Genomic DNA, 20433 nt, shown 5'->3' on the forward strand with positions numbered 1-20433 from the left:
CATTCTAGAATGAGAGTCTTGGTCATTATGAGACTGTGATCTGGTTTGGAGTCCTCCCAAAGGAACCAGATTGAGTAGAGGATGAAATTGATCTTTTGTGGGATGGCCTGGACAAGGACTGTAGGCACATACCATCAACTCTTATGTTCTAACTTATTGAACTAGTGGACTGTGGTTTAAATAGTGCTGTGAACAGAAGTGTTACTAATTTATCTTGCTGGGTATTCTAGACCCAGAGTCTCTTTTTCTCACTCTTCCTCAAGAATTGCAGTAATTTGGGGGCAACTGGGTGGCTGGGTTGGTTAAGCGTCTGTTTTCAGCTCAGGTAATGATCTCAGAGTCCTAGAATTGAGCCCCCTGTCCATGGGGGAGGGGGGGTCCCTGCTCAGTAGGGGGTCTACTTCTCCCTCTCCATCTGCCTTCTTCTTTCTCTGTCTCAAATAAATAAATGAAATAAAAAATAATAATTACAGTAATTTCTTCATCGTATTCTCTTTGGGAGAAATATTAGAACTTCTAATAAAATGAGATTGTACAAGTAGTAAAATGATTGCATTTCTTCTCTGACAGAAGAAATGAGGACACCACTGGTCCTATTGTCCATAACACTCATGTGTTTCCCCTTGAGGTACAAAGCTACATCCGCAGCTGATTTTTCCCTCCCAGGTTTCAAATTTCCCACTCCTTTCTAGATTGTTCCACTTGGAACAGAAGTGGCACAGAAATCTAAAATTCATTATGTTCAGATGTAAGCACATCTCCCCCACACCCCAACAGACCTGCTTTCCTTTTATGTTTCTTCCCTTGGTTAATTCCACAGTGATTCCAGACCAGAAACCTGAAAATCATGCTAACCCTGCCTTCTCCCAAGCTCTTACTTAAGTCTTTGGTTCTAATACACACTCAGACACATTTATTCCTTACACTTCTCACCAGCCCAGCCCTGGTTTAGATCCTCATCTGGTCCTCCCCATCTCCCCATCTCTTCTAAACACCCCATGATAATCTCTTCTTGTATGCATTTCGCTTTATTACAGCTGTTTCACTCATCTGCCTCCATCCTAGACATGGATTTTGCCCTGTTCATTCTGTCTCTCTGGCATAACAGTGTGATTATCACGAAAAAAGTTTTGTTTTTTTCTTGGAAGGAAAGGAGACAGACAGCTAGATTGGCTGGCATACCTACCTTTATTTTCTCTAGGCAAGCCACATAATTTAGTAGCCAAAGTTGAATTTTAAAAAATGAGACCTTTCTTTAAAATGCTGAACATTCTCTTTGTTGACTCAAATTCTAGAGAAAAGATAATCTTGTTTATCTAACTGAAAGAAAAAAAAATGAAACAATGCATTTGTTCATCTGTTTAAGGATGTAGATTACTCTGAGCTTTCTTGATTTCTTAAGGTAAGTAGTGAGCACCAAGAAGAGAGAAAGTCTTGTGTGTAAATTCACATACGAGTGAGGTGGAAAGTATCCAGGAGAGAGAACACCTCTTTCAAAGGAGATCAACAGAGAGGACATATCGTTTGTCAGGACTTTGGTCAATTACTGTGGTTTGAGGAGGAAATCTCAGGCACCAGGGGGCAGGCTGTATCTGGAGGAATGAAAAGCCGATAAGGTGTCCAAACCTGATGGGAGATAAGGATGGAAAATTAGGTTATGGCCATGTCGTTAAGAATGTAAACTCCGAGGATAGGAATTTTTGTTCATTTGCTCTTTGCTATGTCTCAAGTGCCTAAACTGAAAGAATGTCAGGTGTGGTACATAGCAGGTGCTCAGTAGTATTGACTGAATTAATAAATGGACTTTGAAACCCATCTAATTTATTGGGACACTATTTGATAGCCATGACCTTTCTTTTTCTCCCCCCCCCCCCCAGCAAAACTTAGAACACTTAGCTGACAGCAGATTGTGAAGGAAAGAGTGTTGGGGAACTCACATCTGTACACTGTACACTCAGATGTACACAGGAAACACTTGCCGCCTCTGTCTGCATCTTAATCCTTCCCCTTCATTCTTACTCTGTTGCAAACAAGCATATTCAAATATCTTTTCTTCTCCCGAAATCTCTGGATTTTTAACTTCCTTTTGTAACAAAGAAAGATTTAGATGTTTTTTTGTGGGGACTGATTTCTTTTTTTTCTTTTTCTGGTGAGATTTTCATTATTATATACCCAGTGACTACGTTCCATCATGCCTCAGTACCTGGCCATGATCGTAACCCTGGGATGTCCCAACTGTGTGCAATTTCTGGAGGTTCTTCAGAACCTTGAGAACTTGACTCTCTTCAAAGTCAAATCAATGTTTCAAATTTTGCCTACTTTTCATTGTAACTGTAATAGCAAAACTAAAGGCCTTATGAGAAAGAAAGAAGATACTACAGAATCCCAGTGCAAAGGAACACACACTTTTAGGTACTTAATGTACTTACTGTAAGCATTCTCCTGAATGCTTAGTGTGTTAATAAAAAAATCATCTTCTGAGATTTTTAAAAAGTAGAACCATCACCTTGACATTCATCACTATATTGCTTCTTTAGATTAGTTGTGGCTTAAGCCTTTTGGATGATCTTGGAAATCCTTGAATGTTCTGAAAAAACGAACAACTAGATTTGATCCTACGTGTAAAACGTTTTTTTTGGTACTACTTCTCATTTGTTTGAAGGAGATTTTTTCAGAAGAATCTCAACTGTGGTGAACTGAGAGAAAATATCTTGGTACAGAATGACACCCCCCCCCCCCAGTTGTCAGTGTGGCTATCCTTTCAGTCCCTGTTCAGTCTGTTGCTTAGGGAAAAATAACAGGGTAATTTTTACTTAACATGGCACTTTTATATATTTGGTCTCATTTAATCTTTGCAATGACCTTGTGAATATCATCAGCACTTTTAATGATGAGAAATCTGGGCTTGAGAGAGAATAGACTTGAGTGAGATCACACAGCAAATGGTGGAACTGAGGTTTGAACAAAATCCTTTTCTAATCAGATCAGTGCAAATGATGGTTGGTACATTTCATTTTGAATGGTAACTTTCATATTTATATCTTCAATGGCATTTTTTGTTGTTGTTTAATAAGTCTTGGTTAACTGTCTTAGCAGTAGCCAAAGATAAGTTTGTTGTCCCCTGGTATTTTTAAAATAAATTTATACCAAGATGTTCATTATTATCTTACCTACCGAGTTTTGCAGATGAATATTCTAATTCTCTGCAGCCCACCTGACCAAAGTGGAACGTTCTTTATGTCGGGCACTTTAAAATGGGAAAAGAGGCCTATTGATGTGGGTGTTGGAAACAAGAAAAAAGGTCCCTCTTCTCCCATCGTCATCTCTGTGTAGGATTCTCTCACAGTCCAGGCATTCTTTGTCTCGGAATGGACGCGGTTGACAAAGGAAGCAGTGTTGCTGCTTTCTCAACTGTGCTGGTCTCTGCTCAAGGCTCCTATTTTGTGGGGAGAGAAGAGAGTAGGTTTGGGTCACAGGCTGCCATCAGGACAGATTTGATAGTAACTAACTGAGGCGACCCAGTCTGGCCCCAGGTCTCAGGGTGCAGTGAAAGATCTCTCTAGGGAATCTCTCCCGATTTCCTCAGCCCTTAGAATGAAGCCCAGACAGGCCAGAGCTGGGCCTCTACACCAGCCAACTTTTAATTAGTTCTTCTTTCATGGGTTCTGAAGTGATTATCTTTTTAAAATTGTTTTTACATTTCTGGACTTGGGAGGTTTTCACATTGACCACAGCTAACAGGAGGCTTCTGTTTGTTTTTGGACAGGTGGCTAGGTATATAAAAAGGAGTTACCCAATGATTGTCTTCTCTAAGTTTCTCAGATCTTGCTTTCTCCTCCTCTTTTTTTTTTTAAATTTTGTTCACTTGAGAGAGAGAGACCTAGAGAGAGTGAGAGCAAGCAAAGTAGGGGGAAGAGGGAGAGGAGGAAACATGCTCCGTGCTGAGGAGGGAGCCCAATGTGGGACTCTATCCCGGATCTCCAGGATCACGATCTGAGCCAAAGGCAGATGCTTAACTGACTGAGCCATCCAGGCACCCTCTACTCCTTTTAATATTTTTCACATCCTTCATTTCTTGATATCCATCATGTCAAAACATGATGTAAAATTAATAAAAATTTTACACTTTGGGAGCGACTTGCTCCCTGCTGGTTAATTCTGTGTATCTCTTGGCTCCTGTTCCAGCCCTTGTCCCGTCTCACAGAGCCTAGTTACTTCCCCCTGGCTTGTCCTGAACTGCTCTCCACGTTAGGAACAGGGTAGAGTGCCTTACTCTCTATTTGGTGAAAAGAAATCTGGCAGTACTAGAAACCAAATCATTGCATATCCAGGTCATGATTGTAACGAGTCAGGAAAGCAAATACATTAACATGCAGTAGTAATTATGATAAATATGTTATCCACATGTCCTTATTCTACTTTCTCCCATTAAAGGACCAAGACAACTTAACTGTGCAAGAAGATATAGTGATAATTTTTATTGCGAGGTTCTCTTTTCAAAAGACTTATTATATATATATATATATAGATAGATAGATAGATATAGATATATATAGATATATCAATATAAGCTGTATTTTATATATAGATATATTGATACTGATATATATAATACAGCTTTTGAAAAGAGACCTCAATAAAAATAATCATATCTATAAAATCATAGAATTACATTTTTATAATTATTTTAAATTATAAAATAAAAATTATCTGTATATCTATATTCTACATAAGTATCTAAGTCAATTATTTTAATTGTAGAAGAATGGAAATTTTCATAGTAATATAGTGAAGGAAGCACCTGCCTACTGCTGATTTCCTTCTTACTATTTGATTCATTATTGTGGTAACTTCGGTCTCCTTTGGATTTGGAAAATGACCGAGTTCTTCCCCTCCACAAGGAGCCCGAAATACCATAGAGCTAGGCTCTGGGTCTGCACCGGTCCCCGAGGGTCAGAAGCCCTGGGAGCGGCCGCAGACGCCAGACGCTCGTGCTCCGTGCTTGCTGCGCCATCTAGTGGAGGAGCGTGCCGCACGTGCCCCCGCCAGTTGAGCAGAAAGGACTGAGCGCGCTGTTTGAAGGGTACGGTGTGTGAAATGAAGTGTTTGTCCATGGCTGCGCAAGTCCTCCTACCCTGTGTAAGGAGTGGTACTGCTGGAAAATGGCGGTTGGGGTATTCAGAAAGAAGATTTGGGGCTTGTCGGTTGTCCGCTTCCACAAATGCAGTTACTTGTAACCTTGAAGCTATTTTTGAGCTCACGCAGCACAGCAGAGAGCAGATAGGAGTAGAATGATCGATGTCCAGTTCATATGAAATTCCTTGTGTTCGCCAAGTTCCCCCTTGATATTTATAAATTTCACAAACTTAGCAATGATAAAATAATCAAAGCCATTAATAAAATACTGCAGTATTTACTACTTTGGGGGCTGCAGTAGTGTGTCCCTGGATGTATTTAGCAACTGTAACCAAAGCTCTTGTGATTTTTAAAACTTAACATAATACACTGTTTTCTAATTAAAGAAAAAAAAAGTTCTTAAAGAAGATGCTAACTACGGAAATAACTAATAAAATCCCCAGAATGAAAATTGAGAGAAATCTAACACTGCAAATATTAAAATGTGTTATAACAGTCAATAAAAGTCTCTGGCCCAGGCACAGGAATAACCGGATACATAGATCAATGGAACAGAATGGAACTCAGAAATCTGCTGTGAGGGCGGAATTTTGCATTAATGAGGACAAGAGGAAATATTCAGTAGTGTTGAGAAGATTATCCATAGGGTTAAAAATAAGAATGGATCCCAGACTCCTTCTTTCCCCCAAAAGAGATTCTGGATGATGAAAGGATTTAAAAAAAAAAAATGAAACTATAAAATTACTAAAGGAAACTATGGATATTTGAAAGATAATCTTAATGTAGGAAAAGTGCTAAGTCAATAGACCCAGAAGCCATTTCGGAAAAGACATTTTATCCTTATAGCAAAACAAAAAAGTTGGTAGAAAATTACAAAGCATTAATACTTAAGGGTAAATTCTGCATTTTTTTTTTTAAGTTAAAATGGATTAAATTTTATATTGACAGAAAACACAGTCAACAAATCCTAACAGAGGACTGTGGAGACTACAGAGAATAAGAGATGAAAACAGTTTGAATTTGTGTTTCTCTGGCTAGTGTGTGAAGCTAAGCATCTTTCCATGTGAATGCCATTTGCTTTCCATCTGTGAAATGGGTGTTTCCTTAGGTTGTTTGTGAAAATTCTTTTCTCATTATTTTGTTTTGGATATAAATCTTTTACTATGTATATTGAAAATATTTCTGCATCTATTATTATTAATTATTATTATTATTTTCCTTTTAAAAATTATCTTTTATACTCTAGAAGTTTTATTGTTTTGTAGTCAGATCTCTCAGTGTTTTCTTTATGACGTCTGGAATTTGTGACTGGACCAGGAAGGCCTTCCACACCCAGAAACAGTAAAAGTATCTTTTGGGGATTCTTCAAATATTTCATATATTCTAATTCATTTTGACTTTCTAATGCTCCTGCAACTCTTATATTAGTGGGGGGGGGGAATCTAGCCTCCCTTTTTTTGCATCGGTGGTGGGTGACTTGTGCCCACTGATGTGAAGGCTCAGTTCCTGTTGTGTAGTTGTGTAGACAGCAACTAGCTTACTGGCCCCTTCCTTGCAGTCTCTTCCTAAAACTGAACATTTCATAGAGAGGACTCTAAATTCTGGAGTGCATTCTAATATCTGGAAGGAAAACTCTCCTTCGCTGTACTTTTTCAAAATCTTCCTAGCCTTTCTTGTGTATTTTCTTTCCCAGATGAATTTTAGACTCTGCTCTAGATCCATAGCAGTCCTCTTGGAATGTAGGTGGGGAATGCATTGAACTTAATTTTATTCAAAAAAAAAACAAAAACAAAAAAACCCATCTTCAGGACATTGATGTTTCTTCCTTCCTGTCACATGTTACATCTCTCCACTTACTTAGTTTTTCTTTTTTGTCCTTCAGTAAATTTTTCTTCATGTACATCTTGTGTATTTTGTTAGGCATACTCTACTCTTAGATATATGTGGTTTTTGTTGATATTATAAATGAGGTTTTTTTTTTTTTTTTAAACACTCTATATTTTTACCTGGTGTTTGTCAGGGAGCAAGGACACTCTAAAATACCTTTGACAGTGTTAAATATCCAGGATTGGGTTGTTTTTGTTTTGTTTTACATTGAACACATTTATTATGAAGGTTATTTTTTTTAAGAGTGGTTATTAAATCAGTTTCACTTTATAGTTGCATAATCTTAAATTCCAGAAAATACTGCCTGTGTATATCGAGACAAAATGCCACCTGGGGCCTCTCTGCTCTTCGGAGAGCCAGGCATACTTTTCATGAAGTTCCGGTTCCCAAATCCTCACCATGAGTTCAGCAAATTCGGGATCCCTTCAGCCTCTGCCTGGGGCTGCTGTTCTGCTGCCTGTCTCCCTTGTCAGCCAGACCCCAAACCCAGACCCTCTGTGTTTCCATCAGACATCAGTCACACCAAACATTTTGTGAATTTAGGCTGAAGATGAGAGATCATGGGGAAGGGTTTCCGTCCAAGACCCCAGTCAGGCTGACTGTTTCTTCTCTGACCTTTCGCGTCCCCTCTTTCTCCAGCCAAGGGAGTAACAGTTTGGAAATCACCTTGCCCCATTCTAAGCCAATTGGAATGTTATCTTCTAAAAATGCTGAGTGCTTTTCCTGAAGGGAGGTATAATGAGCAAGATTTTCTCTACTCCCTTTCATATCAATAAAGGCTACATAGTTGAATATATTCTTGTAAATGGTCAATGGGCATGGCTGGAAAAAATCTAGAAAAATAGGTTAATGGATTTTATTTTGTTTCATGCAGAACAAAGAACAAACAACTTAAGTATTGCATAGATTCAGTTCAAACTCAAAGACCTTTTAAGTCCTTGGGAAGCAAATTTAAATAATATTATGACTGTAAGGGGTGGTTTATCTGAATATAAGCTTTTTAAAAATGGCATTGACCCTGAAATTTTAATCTTTAGAGAACTGGACAGTAGGTGATAAATTAATTACTTGAAAGACAAGCCGTAGGGATAAAACATAGTATTACAGTCATTCTACTGTGCAACGTTCATATTGTTTTAAGTACATCTGGCTTAGGACCGTCTCAAAAATGAAAATTTTAAATCCGTTTGCTCTTGTTTCTTATTTTGAATCCACAGATAACACTGTTACATTTTCAGTACATGCGATATTGTTGGTCAGTGCAGTAGACTGTAAATTGAGAGCTTTAGTAATAAGCACAACCTGTTTTGCCCACTGAGTAGCCGGAAGGGCGTAACTCCTCCCATCACTATCCCAGTCATCCAGTGACACTACTTACTCATTTTGGACATGAAACGTGGCCCCCTCTTCCCGGCTAAGAATGAGTACAATAGAGTTGTTAATACAGATCTCATTAAGGGATAAAAGAAAAGGGGAAAAACAAAGGAAAGGAAGACGTGGGTGAGGTGGGGGCTAATATGCATATAAATACTTGGTATGGAGCTAGGTGGGGATGCCCTTGTGACGGTAGTGCTTACTGTGCAGTTCCCATCCCCCTCCCCGGCAATAAATCAGGGTGTGTCAGAAAGGGGTGTGAAATGCAAAGAACACGGTGACACCCTAGAAGCTCCTTCATCTTGAAAGACAGACCCGCAGGGTCCGTGAGACAGCTCACTCTTCACGTCGTGAATACAGAGTGAGCCTGTCCCCTGTTTTCGTGCCTACATTACGGCAAAGGTGTGGTCCACAGACAGCGCATTTGTTTTCCTTGCAGTGAAATTCTGTGTTCCTCTAAGTGCTGTGGCTCTGTTAGTTTTCATATGGGAACCTGAAGCTCAGTGTCTTTGACAAAAGACTTATTCAAGGGGATGATGCAAGTTTGTGCCTACAGAATGAAACAAAGCAAGGATAGTATCCCTTAAAACTAACTGCTTTCATTTTCAGTATAAGTCAACCACACTGGCAAAAATCTGTGAATGTGTCTTCCTCCAAAAGGAGAGTGATTCCTGCAGTGTTAAGAGTGGGCCGGCATCTGTTGGCTATCTAAGGACGGGTTTGGAATTTAGCATTTTCCTGCACTGTGAGGGAGAGTAACCACTCAGAGATTTCCAGAAACCCTGGATGCCTCACTATGGAGCATGCATGCTTTGTGTTCTCCGTGAGTTGGAGGAATATTTAGAGAAAGAGTACAACTCACTAGGCCTATGGATTTGTGGACCTGTTAGCTAACTCCTTCTCTTTCTTACCATATAACACAGTATGACTCGTAGAGATAAAAATAATGGAGCTTAGACCGAGATAAAGCCAGCCCACTCCTAAAAACAAAAATCTTCCTGGGTAGGAGTGAGGGTGAGAGTTCATTTTTTTTTTTTTTTTAATGTCCAGTCCACATCTTTCGCTTGTATCCTCATACAATTTTTTAAAAAATATTTTATTTATTTATTTGAGAGAGAGAGAGGGTACACACAGGCAAGGAAGGGTGGTAGGCAGGGGCAGAGGGACAAGTAGACTCCCCGCTGAGCCCAGTGGGGACTCAGGACTGGATCCAGTCTTGACCTGAGCCAAATGAAAGCAGACACCCCACTTGACTGAACCACCCCAGCCCCCTCCTCATACAAATTTATCCCTGACCGTGTTTTAAGCATCAGTTTCAGTTTTCTGACTGTGATCTTAGGCCATTAGACACTGATTTTTTTGTTGCTACTTGATGATCTTACCAAATTAGCCATTCCCCCTCCTTATTTCAGTTAGTGTTGTCAGATGAACTGTTTTAAACAGAAGCAGATGTTTAGAGAAAAATTTTATATCCGCTACTCCCTAATTGTTTAAGAAAATTACCCGAATACTTTTTAAAAACTGGGCTCTTGATGACTCTGATTATGAACTGTGGTTGGTTGGCCTTTCATAAAATTAATTGCCGCGTTTTGATTGATAGGATCTCCAGAGGTGGGTAAATGGTGCTAACGAACATGGCTTTGTCCTGGTATCTTTCGGAGCTGGTGTCAAGTACCTGTCCGAAGACATTGCTAACAAGCTGGCTGGAGCTCTGGGGAGACTGCCCCAGAAAGTGATCTGGAGGTAAGGTAATCATGCTGTTGGTTTCTTCACTGCTGATTTTTGGGATCTCCTTGCTTAGCCGGCAGGTCCCAGTCCACACAGCGCACTGGCTCCCTGGCAAGATGAGCAGGATGCCCCCGACTTCTCATTCTGTTTCTTAGCCTGTTGAAATCTAGGGATGAATTTATGAGACTCTGTGATGGATAAAGAGAGAGATATCAAGCCTATATAGCCTGCAAAGAAAATAGGATGCAGAGTGATTTATCCTTGTCTCGGGTGCATTTTTATGTTACCTTCAGCTTTATATCCTGTTTCTCCTTCTCTTGTTATTGTCATTTAAAAAAAATTATTGTAATTAAAGCATTTCTAGACACCTTCTGTATACCTTCACATCAGTGTTGGAATGAGGTAAAGAATGATGGGTGAATGAATAAACAGTTAAAATGTTCTCATGGAACTGTTCGTCCTTTATACATGCTTTTTTATTTCATTTATCCAAGAGACTGGGTTTTTAAAAACGCAGTAACTTGCCAGTTAATGCTGGTTAAACAGATCCATAGATTGCCCTAGCTTCCTTTGGGAGACCCTGCCAATAAGTGTCCGTCTCCGGACTTCCCAGACCACCATGGAAACATCAGACCTGAACACCATGTACCATGGATCTCTTTAGTGCCCGCCACTGCCCTTGGGCTCAGGGATCCTGCAGTGATCCACATCGGTCCCAGAGGTTCAAGCCATTACTAGTAGGATCTGAATACTACAGGTTTTTCCTTTATAACAATTGTGTAAAGACTAGGTCCCGCTTTTCCTGTCTGAGCTATGAAATGGACATATATTTTTATCCCCACCGTTTAGGACTTTTTCTCTGGATGCCAGTTAGATTGCGATTTCTCTATTAGGAAAACCAGAAAGCACCCTTCTGCTTTGTTGAGGACAGGTTGTGTCTGCTCAGTTCAGACCCTTGCCACTCCCTCAGTCATTAAGCATGTTCACGGTTTATCTTGGAAAGATCTTGATCTGTAAGAAACCACTGAATTGTATCCTTTGCCCCGTAGAGCTCCTGTCTCTGGGGCCAAGCTAGAGGAGGTACTTCCTGCTTTCTTCCAATTCTCACACCTTTCCTTAGGCTCTATCCACTGCCCAGTGGGGCCTCCCTGCTTCTTGCCTTTCTCCTTCTGGGTCCTGCTGGAGAGTGACTTTCTAGAACAGGTTAATTTGGATCCTTCCCACCCCACCCCCTCACCCACTGTAATCAGGTGAGAACTGAAGGAAAATCTCAACATAAGCCAAGGGCCTTTGTTCATTTGTTTGTTTTTAATCTCAATCTGTGAAAATGTGAAAAAGAATATCAAAATTTTCTTGTTGCTAAAGCATGGTTTCCTTCTTAAAATATCAACAAAAGATCATGTAACGTTTATTTTAAACCTGATAACTTAACCACAGAGTCTGTACCAGGAGTTAAGTTGGATTTTTGAAAGATTCATTGTCTGATGATGTACATTTTAGGTTTTCTGGAACCAAACCAAAGAATCTAGGAAACAACACTAAGCTCATAGAATGGTTACCACAAAATGACCTGCTTGGTAAGTCAGCTGCATGTAGGTATTTACTTGGCTTTTGGATCTGAATTGTATAAATGTGATTTTTGCATGTGAACATCTTCTCTAATACGTGTGTAGTTTACGAAAGAGTCGCCGTGTCATCCAGTGTCTCATCTTAGATTTCAAGCCAACAAATCAAATCTATCTTTATTGGAAAATAATTTGTCAAATATAATCCTTTGGTCTATAAATTAATATTTTTTGGCCAGTCACTAGTTTTAATTTTCTGGAAAATATACTTAATAAGCTATATAAACTGGCAGTGACTAAAGTTCTACCTGATTAGACTAATCAGCTAAAGGTAGTAAAATTAAAACAATGAAAATACAGATTTGTGTTAGAGTTTTATTATAGACTTACCTGAGAACTCAGAAAAATTCAAAATTATTCATTTATTTGAAACCAAAGAGAAGCAAAAGGCCAAGGAAACATCTTTAGGCCAATAAAATCCTATCTGTGTTTGGTTCATCTGTTTAGATTTCTCCTGAAGTCACCAGACATTTTTGAAACATTTTATTAAATAAACACATGATTTATTTATTGAGATTCTGACCCTCAGATGAAAACTAAAATAATAATTATGTGCATTTATTTTAAGATATTTGAAATATGTAATTTAACTGTTGAATAAGTGTAGATAGTAAAACTGTAATTTCATTAAATTTAGGAAAACATGATGCCATATTATTTAAGATATTAAGAAAGTTATAAAATGGTACTGAGTTTTGGCAGTATTGGCCATCATCTGTTCAATAATACTAAAATATACGAGATTATGTAAGTGTCTTTAAACAGTATTCTTAAAAATAAGCTTTTGAAAAGTATTTTTTAGAAGCTACAATGACCTGTCCTAAAAACCAGCAAATCGAATTTTGTAACTGAAAAAGTGAGGTATGTAAGTGGCTCTATATAATATTCTTAAAAATAGGCTTTTGAAAAGCATTTTTTAGATGCAATAAAGTGACCCATCCTAAAAACCAGCAAATCGAATTTTATAACTGAAAAACAGCAAGAAATTTTCCTTATATAATTTTTTTTCATCTAGTTCATTATATATATTATTCTGTAAATGACAAAATTGAAGAAACAGGGCAATGTACTTTTCTTAATACTTGTATTTCATTTTCATTTTTTAAAAAATGTCTTTACTATTATGACTTCAGATTCCATAGAAGGTAGAAAGAAGCAAGAAATTTAAGTCAGAGAATCTTGACTGCCTGTTCTTTCGGTGCCACAGTGTTATACCATGATCTGAGAACATCTGAGCTGTTCTCAGGGTTTTTTGGAGAGGCTGTACAGCGAGGTCTGGCTACACAGTGGTTCACATCCAGTGGCCCTCCTCAAATTCATAGCTCTTCCGGGTTCCTCAGAATCGTAGTTCTCTACCTTTGCCAAGATTAGTGTTCTTTTCATCACCCAGTATGACTTTATGGGCCCTCTTTTGGCTCCTCACCATGATAAGAAGATTCCTCCGGGATGAGGAGTCAGACCTGAACTCCACTGTCTTTCCCTTCCTTCCTTCCGTACTTCTCCCTGCCCTCCACCCACCAGCACTGTCTCCTTGGTCACTTCAGGACTTGGTAGTAAGGTTTTGTTCAAAGAGAAGGTTTTGCTGCTAAAAAGAAAGTTTGAAATGCACTGAGAGGGCAGGTCCATTAGATGGGCTGAGTTGAGAAGCCATCTGTAGGCAGAGGTGACACTGAGTGACTAACCCTGCTCGCTACAGGGTGGGAGTGTCCCAGTGCCCAGCTGAGATGGAGGTTCAACACCAGGAGTCCGTACTGTACGTGGTGTGTGAATATTTAAAAGATTTGTTTCTGTGAGCTTTAGTTCCTTTCTGACCGTGGCATGCACTAAATGCAGTGTTTCTTTTTTTTTTTTTTTTTTTTTTTAAAGATTTTATTTATTTGACAGAGAGAGATCACAAGTAGGCAGAGAGGCAGGCAGAGAGAGAGAGAGGAGGAAGCAGACTCCCTGCCGAGCAGAGAGCCCGATGCGGGACTTGATCCCAGGACCCTGAGATCATGACCTGAGCCGAAGGCAGCGGATCAACCCACTGAGCCACCCAGGCGCCCCAAATGCAGTGTTTCTTTGTCCTACACTTCTTACACAAGGCTTTTGGTCCCTTTTTGAAATATAGGCTGCTCAGGAGGAGATCTGGGTTTGGAAATACCTCATTAATTTTGATAAATTATCTTCTTTTATCCCCGTGACAACTAGATGTTACATGATATTCCATCGCTTACAACTAATTTTTAAATGTGTCAGCCCCTACTTGTTTATGTCCCCAGACTGTGAAATTGGACCCTAAAATTGTGAAGCACAGAAGCTGACATGACTTGAATATTGTAAATACTTTGTACTGCACAGTTTTCCTCCTTGGATAAGCACATAAACTCTTCATGGCCTTTAGGAGTCCAGCCCCACATCGTAACTTTTTTTTTTCTTTAAACAAAGTGTGTTCTGCTGTTAATACAGATAAATGCCAAGGCACCTGGGTGGCTCAGTTGGTTAAGCATCTGCCTTCAGCTCAGGTCATGACCTCAGGGTCCTGGGATGGAGCACCACAAGGGGCTCCCTGCTCAGTGAGGAGTCTGCTGCTCTCTCTCTTTGCTGCTCCCCCTGCTGGTGCTCTCTTGCACACTCTCCCTCTCGCTCAGATAAATGAAATCTTTAAAAAAATATATAAAGGGAGGGATAAATGCTTGGGTATCCAGAGGTGGCTGTCTGTTTTTAGTAGAATGTGGTTGCACCCTGGTATTCTTGGCATTTCTTGCTTTCATTGACTTCCTATTTATTATTGGGCACTTAAATAGATGTGGCTAGTCAGTTGATACTTGCTTTTGAGGGAAAGTTAAAGCCATAATTTTTAGCTATTTAAAAATGGCTTTTGGGGGCTCCTGGGTGGCTCAGTGGGTTAAGCCGCTGCCTTCGGCTCAGGTCATGATCTCAGGGTCCTGGGATCGAGTCCCGCATCGGGCTCTCTGCTCAGCAGGGTGCCTGCTTCCCTCTCTCTCTCTCTGCCTGCCTCTCTGTGTACTATGATCTCTCTCTGTCAAATAAAAATGGCTTTTAACTAATATACACAAATCAGTTCATTATTTTTTTATGATAAGCATTTTAATTGATGTAGAAGAGGAATCAGTGAAATTATGCCTTTAAAATCTATATCTAAAATGTATATTTATTATAGGGTGGATTTTTAAGAGATTCCTGGAAGATCGCTTAGAATAATATACAGTACTGTAAGTTGTTTTCTTTTTTAATCCTTCTTTAGGGCATTCAAATATTAAAGCCTTCCTGAGCCATGGTGGTTTGAATAGTATTTTTGAAACTATGTATCACGGTGTACCTGTCGTGGGAATCCCACTCTTTGGAGACCACTATGATACTATGACTCGGGTCCAGGCAAAAGGCATGGGGATATTGCTAGAATGGAAGACTGTTACTGAAGGAGAGCTGTATGAAGCATTGGTGAAAGTTATCAATAATCCCAGGTAAGTTTTCAGTTAATATGAAAGCAAATGAAAGATAAATAGCACAGCATATTGTCAGTAACCAGTTCTTACAAAGAAGTTGTCAATAAACCGGTTACAGAAATACCTGTGTCTGATGCTTTCTGTACATCTTCTGTAATTTGAAAAATAAAGACAGCAATCATACGGCCAGCCAGGTATGACCTTGAATAATATTCTACCAGGATTTGCCAAATTGAGGGAGAAATTCCAGTGGGAACAATCATAAGGTTCCTAAAATGTGTCAAATTTTGTGTTCTGTGTCTCATTTTAATACTCGTAATATCTGTATACCACTGTTTTCATTAATGACATTATAAAGATGAGGCACTTGAAACTCAGAGAGCTTAAGTAATTTGCCCATAGTTGCACAGCTATTAGAGTAGAAATTTGAACCAGGACTGTCTGATTCCAAAGTTGGTGCCCTTTGTATTGACTGGTGCTGGGTTTCCCTAGGACGAGTATCACCAAAACACAGAGATTTATTGACTCAGGTGCATGACTAATCAGAATATTTATTTATTTGATGTGGTTAAATATTTGATTTCTTGTGTTAACCCAGTTAACCACTGAGTCTCAAAGGGTCTGGAGAGATGACTCATGTAGTTTTAAAACAACGCAGCAGTATTCCCCATTTTTATATGACATTCAGTTAATCTTGCATTTCATATGACAGTAGAATTTTTCTGTTTATACCTGCACGGTATGGGTAAACACTGGATTGAAAAACATTGTCATCGTCTAAGAAACAACTGACAATAAGAAAAATTCTTTCATAGAAAATGATGCAGCTTCCATATAAAAGGCTGGATTCAGGTCCACTGAGGTTCATTATGCTGCCTTAAGTGGGCTCAGAGGCAGCCTTCTTGCTCTGACCTCTTAAAGGATCCAGTGTCTTGATTCCAGCTCTGGCGCTGGGAGCGCCGAGGTGCCTTAGTTTGGGGATCCTTCTGTGTTCTGTAGCTCTTCTTTCAAAGTCGAGTGTTTTTCAAGACATGATTTTATGAAAAATGATAAGTATTTTACAGGCTTTTTAAGAAAGGTTTGTAAAATATAGCCCCAAAGTGAAGTTTGTTGGGTGTGGGGGGAAGATACTTGCAGAGCTTCTAGGATTGGATTTGGTCTACAGAAAAAAGCAAAAGGTTGGATTATCCACATACAGTCCCTCTGTCAGTGTTCTTTGAGATATAAACAGGGCCTGGTCACAGGCCACGCTGTAGTCATACATCACACTGCAATTAAACCCCAGTTGTGCAGTCTTCCAAGTATACAGAGGTACCCTGGAGTTCTGATTAACCATTTAAGAGGGTATTTTCACTACATATATACATATATGCATATATATGTATATATATGAAATATATGTATATATTTTACTTATTTTATATATTTTATATATTTATATTAATATATTCAATATATTTTATATTATATATGTATATATTTTATTTATATTTTATATATAAAATGAAAAAATATGTATAAAATGAAAAACTATATATATGTATATATATATGCACCGTATGACAGTTATCTGTGGATGGCTTCATAGGTGTTTCTCAACTCCTTTTCCTCTGTTGAAAAGTATAAAAACCTCACACCTTCACTTTGTTATTTTAAATCAGAGCAAAGTTAAATTTCATTGCTTAAAAAAGGTGTTGGGACAAAATTCTGCATTTTTCCTCATCTCCACCTTTCAGAATCTAATAAATACGTACCTCTTCTGGTTGAGATTCATTGGCTAATAGTATTTAAAAGCATAGGGAGAGAAGGAGTATGTACGGGTAAGAGGTATGGTATAGCAAAAACAAACCAAAGAAAACTGGGGTTTAGAGTCAGAAACACTTGAATCTGAATCTCAACTTTGTAATCCTCATCAGGTCGCTCAGTCTCTCCAAGTTCGTTTTCCTCGCTTGTTTAAAATTTATTTTATTGTCTTAACACAAGATACTGTGTTCAGAGCATTAACACAGTGCTTGGCACATACTATGTACTTAATAAAGAATAGTTGGTTTTATTACTTTCCTCATTTTTAGAATGAGAAAGTCCTAATACTGAACCTTATAGCGACATGATACTCTGTGTTCTGCCTCTCTGCTCCATAGCTACCGTCAGAGGGCCCAGAAGCTTTCAGAAATCCACAAGGATCAGCCTGGTCACCCTGTCAATCGGACTGTCTATTGGATAGATTACATTCTTCGTCACAACGGAGCCCATCACCTACGTGCCGCTGTCCATCAAATCTCTTTCTGTCAGTATTTTTTACTGGATATAGCCTTTGTGCTTTTGCTTGGTGCTGCCTTGTTCTACTTTTTTTTGTCCTGGGTGACAAAATTTATCTACAGAAAAATCAAAAGTTTGTGGTCTAGAAATAAGCATAGCACAGTTAATGGACATTACCATAATGGAATCCTCAATGGCAAGTACAAAAGAAATGGCCATATTAAACATGAAAAGAAGGTGAAATGAGCCAACAGCCCACAAGATAGTAACAAATCTGTTCAGTCATTCACCTTTTATCACTATAATTTAGTCTAACAACTACTAAAAGTTAAATGTCAGTAAACAATTCTAACACTCCGTTACCTGATCTTACTAACAAAATTCTGTGGAATTAAGATGGCTGTAAAAAGCACAAACCTAAAATGCAAAAATGTATCTTATTCGAATACTGATACAGAGAGTTTTGGCACTGAACCTTTTAGAAGCCTTAATTATTTAAATCAATTAAGTGACCATGTCAGACCTTAGTTTTGAATCTTGATACGTGTGTGTCCCAGATGAGGAATGGTTTCTTTTCTTTGAAGAAGATTTGTTTGTTTGCGTGTATGTGTGTATGTATGTGTGTTTCCTAATTAAGAGAATTTTTAGGTGGCTGCTTGGCATATTTGTTGAAGGTACAACACATTCAAGAATGAATTTGAAAGGCTCCAAATGTTTCTTTTCTAGAATTTAATATATGTGAACTCAGAACACTTGACCATGAAAGAACACTATTCCCTCAATACTGAATGCAGTGGAAGAAAATGAAAAGATACATGGCACCATTTTTATACTTTTTTGGGGTTTTTTGTTTGTTTGTGTTAGTTTTTTTGTTTTGTTTTGCCTTTTTGTTTTTGTTTTCTTTTTCTTATAGGCTGTGGACCCTTCTGGGGGAAAAATACATGCAATTAAGTAAATTTATAAATCGGTTGTCACATTTTACTTTTGTTTTCCCCCTACCAATAATTTGCCTCTGAAAGAATTTTGTAGGTTTTTTTTTCTATTTCATTTTAATGAATAACTTTGTGTTAAATTCATAATTAAGACAAAGCTACAAAACTCTGACTTTCGTTCAAAGTACTGAAGATTATTGCTTATGTGGCATCTTTAAACAGGGCCGTTATTTGAATGTTTTTGTAACTGATGGATTTTTTATAATGTAATTTTTGAATGTTCAGGTGTTATCTTTCCAAAGTTTTACCTTTAAAAAACATGTTCTTCATCCTTTTTTGTTGTCTGGGCCACACAATCCATATTACGTAGGTGCCAACATTTAATTAAATGGGACATTTACAGTTCTCCCTCTTGGTACCACCTTTGAGAGGTTTGAGATTCTGTTAACAGATAGACTTTACCGGTTTCACAGAAGTGATAGAGAAATTGTATCTCTTGCTTGTGAAAATGAGTTTCTTCTTCCCTCTTCACTTCTTCACGCCCCACCTCAGTAGAATTTTCAAGTCACTGTGGCTGACATGGAACAGTGACAGTGTTCACTGGAGAAGAAGGAAGCACGTCACGGACATCATAAAATCAGGGCCTCCCAGCTGAACCATTCACTAGTTGGCCACTATGAGTTTATTCCATGTCATTCTGTTTACTTAGCGTTTGCACTACACGTGTTGAGTGTATGCTTATTTATTTGTAGTTGGAGATCCCATGTCTGACAGCTGAGAGTAGAAACATACATTCACCTAAGGACATTCACTAACATGGGAAGAGTTGTGAAAATTCTAGAATGCTGTAAATCCTTGTCATACACTATGACATACAACTTCATTACACTCCCACCAGGAGCCACTCTCCTCTACTTAGAAATAATGTCACAAATAGTTTTCTAATGTACAATGCAGACAGACGTACTGCTCTCTGAATACTTGAAGAAATGGTATTATACATACACGTCTGTTAGTTATACCTTTTCACAATCTTATTGTTATGTTGCCGTTAAAAGGGAAAAAAGGCACAGGCAATGAATGGTGGGATGGAAACAGGCTTAGAGTGTATGAATGAGTTGACTTGACTTTTTTGGAATTGGATGAAGCTGACAGTAGGCACTCAATGGATGATTAAGCATAAATTAATCTCCACTGTGATGAAAACTTAAACAATAAACATGATTTAAAATAGAGAAATGTTGTTGGAATAAAATTTTTACTCAGATTATATTTCACAAGAGTATGTATATCCATTATAAACAGGTTTCTGAGACATGTTTCCCAACTTTTATATGTGTATATGAGTGTAAAAAACAAAATGTTATGTGGGAATTTTTTTTATTACTATTAAATAGAGGGATTTACCTTATAAGTACATCAACATGGATCTTAAAATTATCCCAGAAGAATGTTAAGTGTAGGCATTTACTGATCATTGTTGTTCTCTCTCTCTGTCTTTTTTCTTTTTTCCTAGTAAGCTTATTGTTAGCCAGTTTTGGTAAATAGAGTGATTTTAAATTTTCCACATTGGGGCTAGATTCTCTAATAAAGTTAAGTTTTCAAGAAGGTATTTATTCATTTTATTTTTAAAAAGAGCCTCTGCAAATATTTTCATAGCTGGTCATCATCATATCAAATGCAAATGAGAATTAACACATCAACCCATTTTTCTTTAAGAACCATAACTTTTAATATCCCTCCACATAGATCTAGGGGCAGAATTTGGATGATCAGGATTGAAGGAAAGTAATATTTGGGTGAAAGTCATGGTTAGTGATTAAAGTTGAACGTTCAAGATTCTTCTTGAGACCATAGAAACTTTGTATTAAAATGTGAGGACAATCTCAAACTAGCAGGTACTACATTGATCATTTTCTGATAAGGTCTTTGTAGGCTCGGGGATACTGTCCTCAAAGAATCACCGTGTGCGTTACCCAACCATATATTTACCACCCACCTCTACGTTGTGATACACAGCACCCGCTCCTTCTGGGCGAGAAT

At 38.3% G+C, this 20433-nt stretch overlaps 1 protein-coding gene and 1 long non-coding RNA gene across 3 annotated transcripts in view; one reads left to right on the plus strand and one right to left on the minus strand.

Annotated features, from left to right (window-relative positions):
- Nucleotides 1-20002, plus strand: part of UGT8 (UDP glycosyltransferase 8) — an 89671-nt gene extending 69669 nt beyond the window's left edge. For both annotated transcript variants that reach the window (XM_032333261.1, XM_032333262.1), the window contains exons 3-6: nt 9998-10140; nt 11626-11702; nt 14998-15217; nt 17341-20002. In XM_032333261.1, coding sequence (XP_032189152.1) covers nt 9998-10140; nt 11626-11702; nt 14998-15217; nt 17341-17704 — 804 coding nt within the window. In that variant the 3' untranslated portion in view covers nt 17705-20002. The remainder of the gene's footprint in view (nt 1-9997; nt 10141-11625; nt 11703-14997; nt 15218-17340) is intronic.
- Nucleotides 1228-5003, minus strand: LOC116584626. The gene is made up of 4 exons (XR_004283264.1): nt 4915-5003; nt 3175-3436; nt 1548-1626; nt 1228-1320 (listed from the first exon to the last, which is right to left on the minus strand). It is a non-coding gene; the product is annotated as an uncharacterized LOC116584626 (long non-coding RNA).
- Nucleotides 20003-20433: the final 431 nt, after the last annotated feature.

This window comes from Mustela erminea, chromosome 2, assembly GCF_009829155.1.
Source record: "Mustela erminea isolate mMusErm1 chromosome 2, mMusErm1.Pri, whole genome shotgun sequence".
In the NCBI taxonomy this organism is placed as follows: Eukaryota; Metazoa; Chordata; class Mammalia; order Carnivora; family Mustelidae; genus Mustela; species Mustela erminea.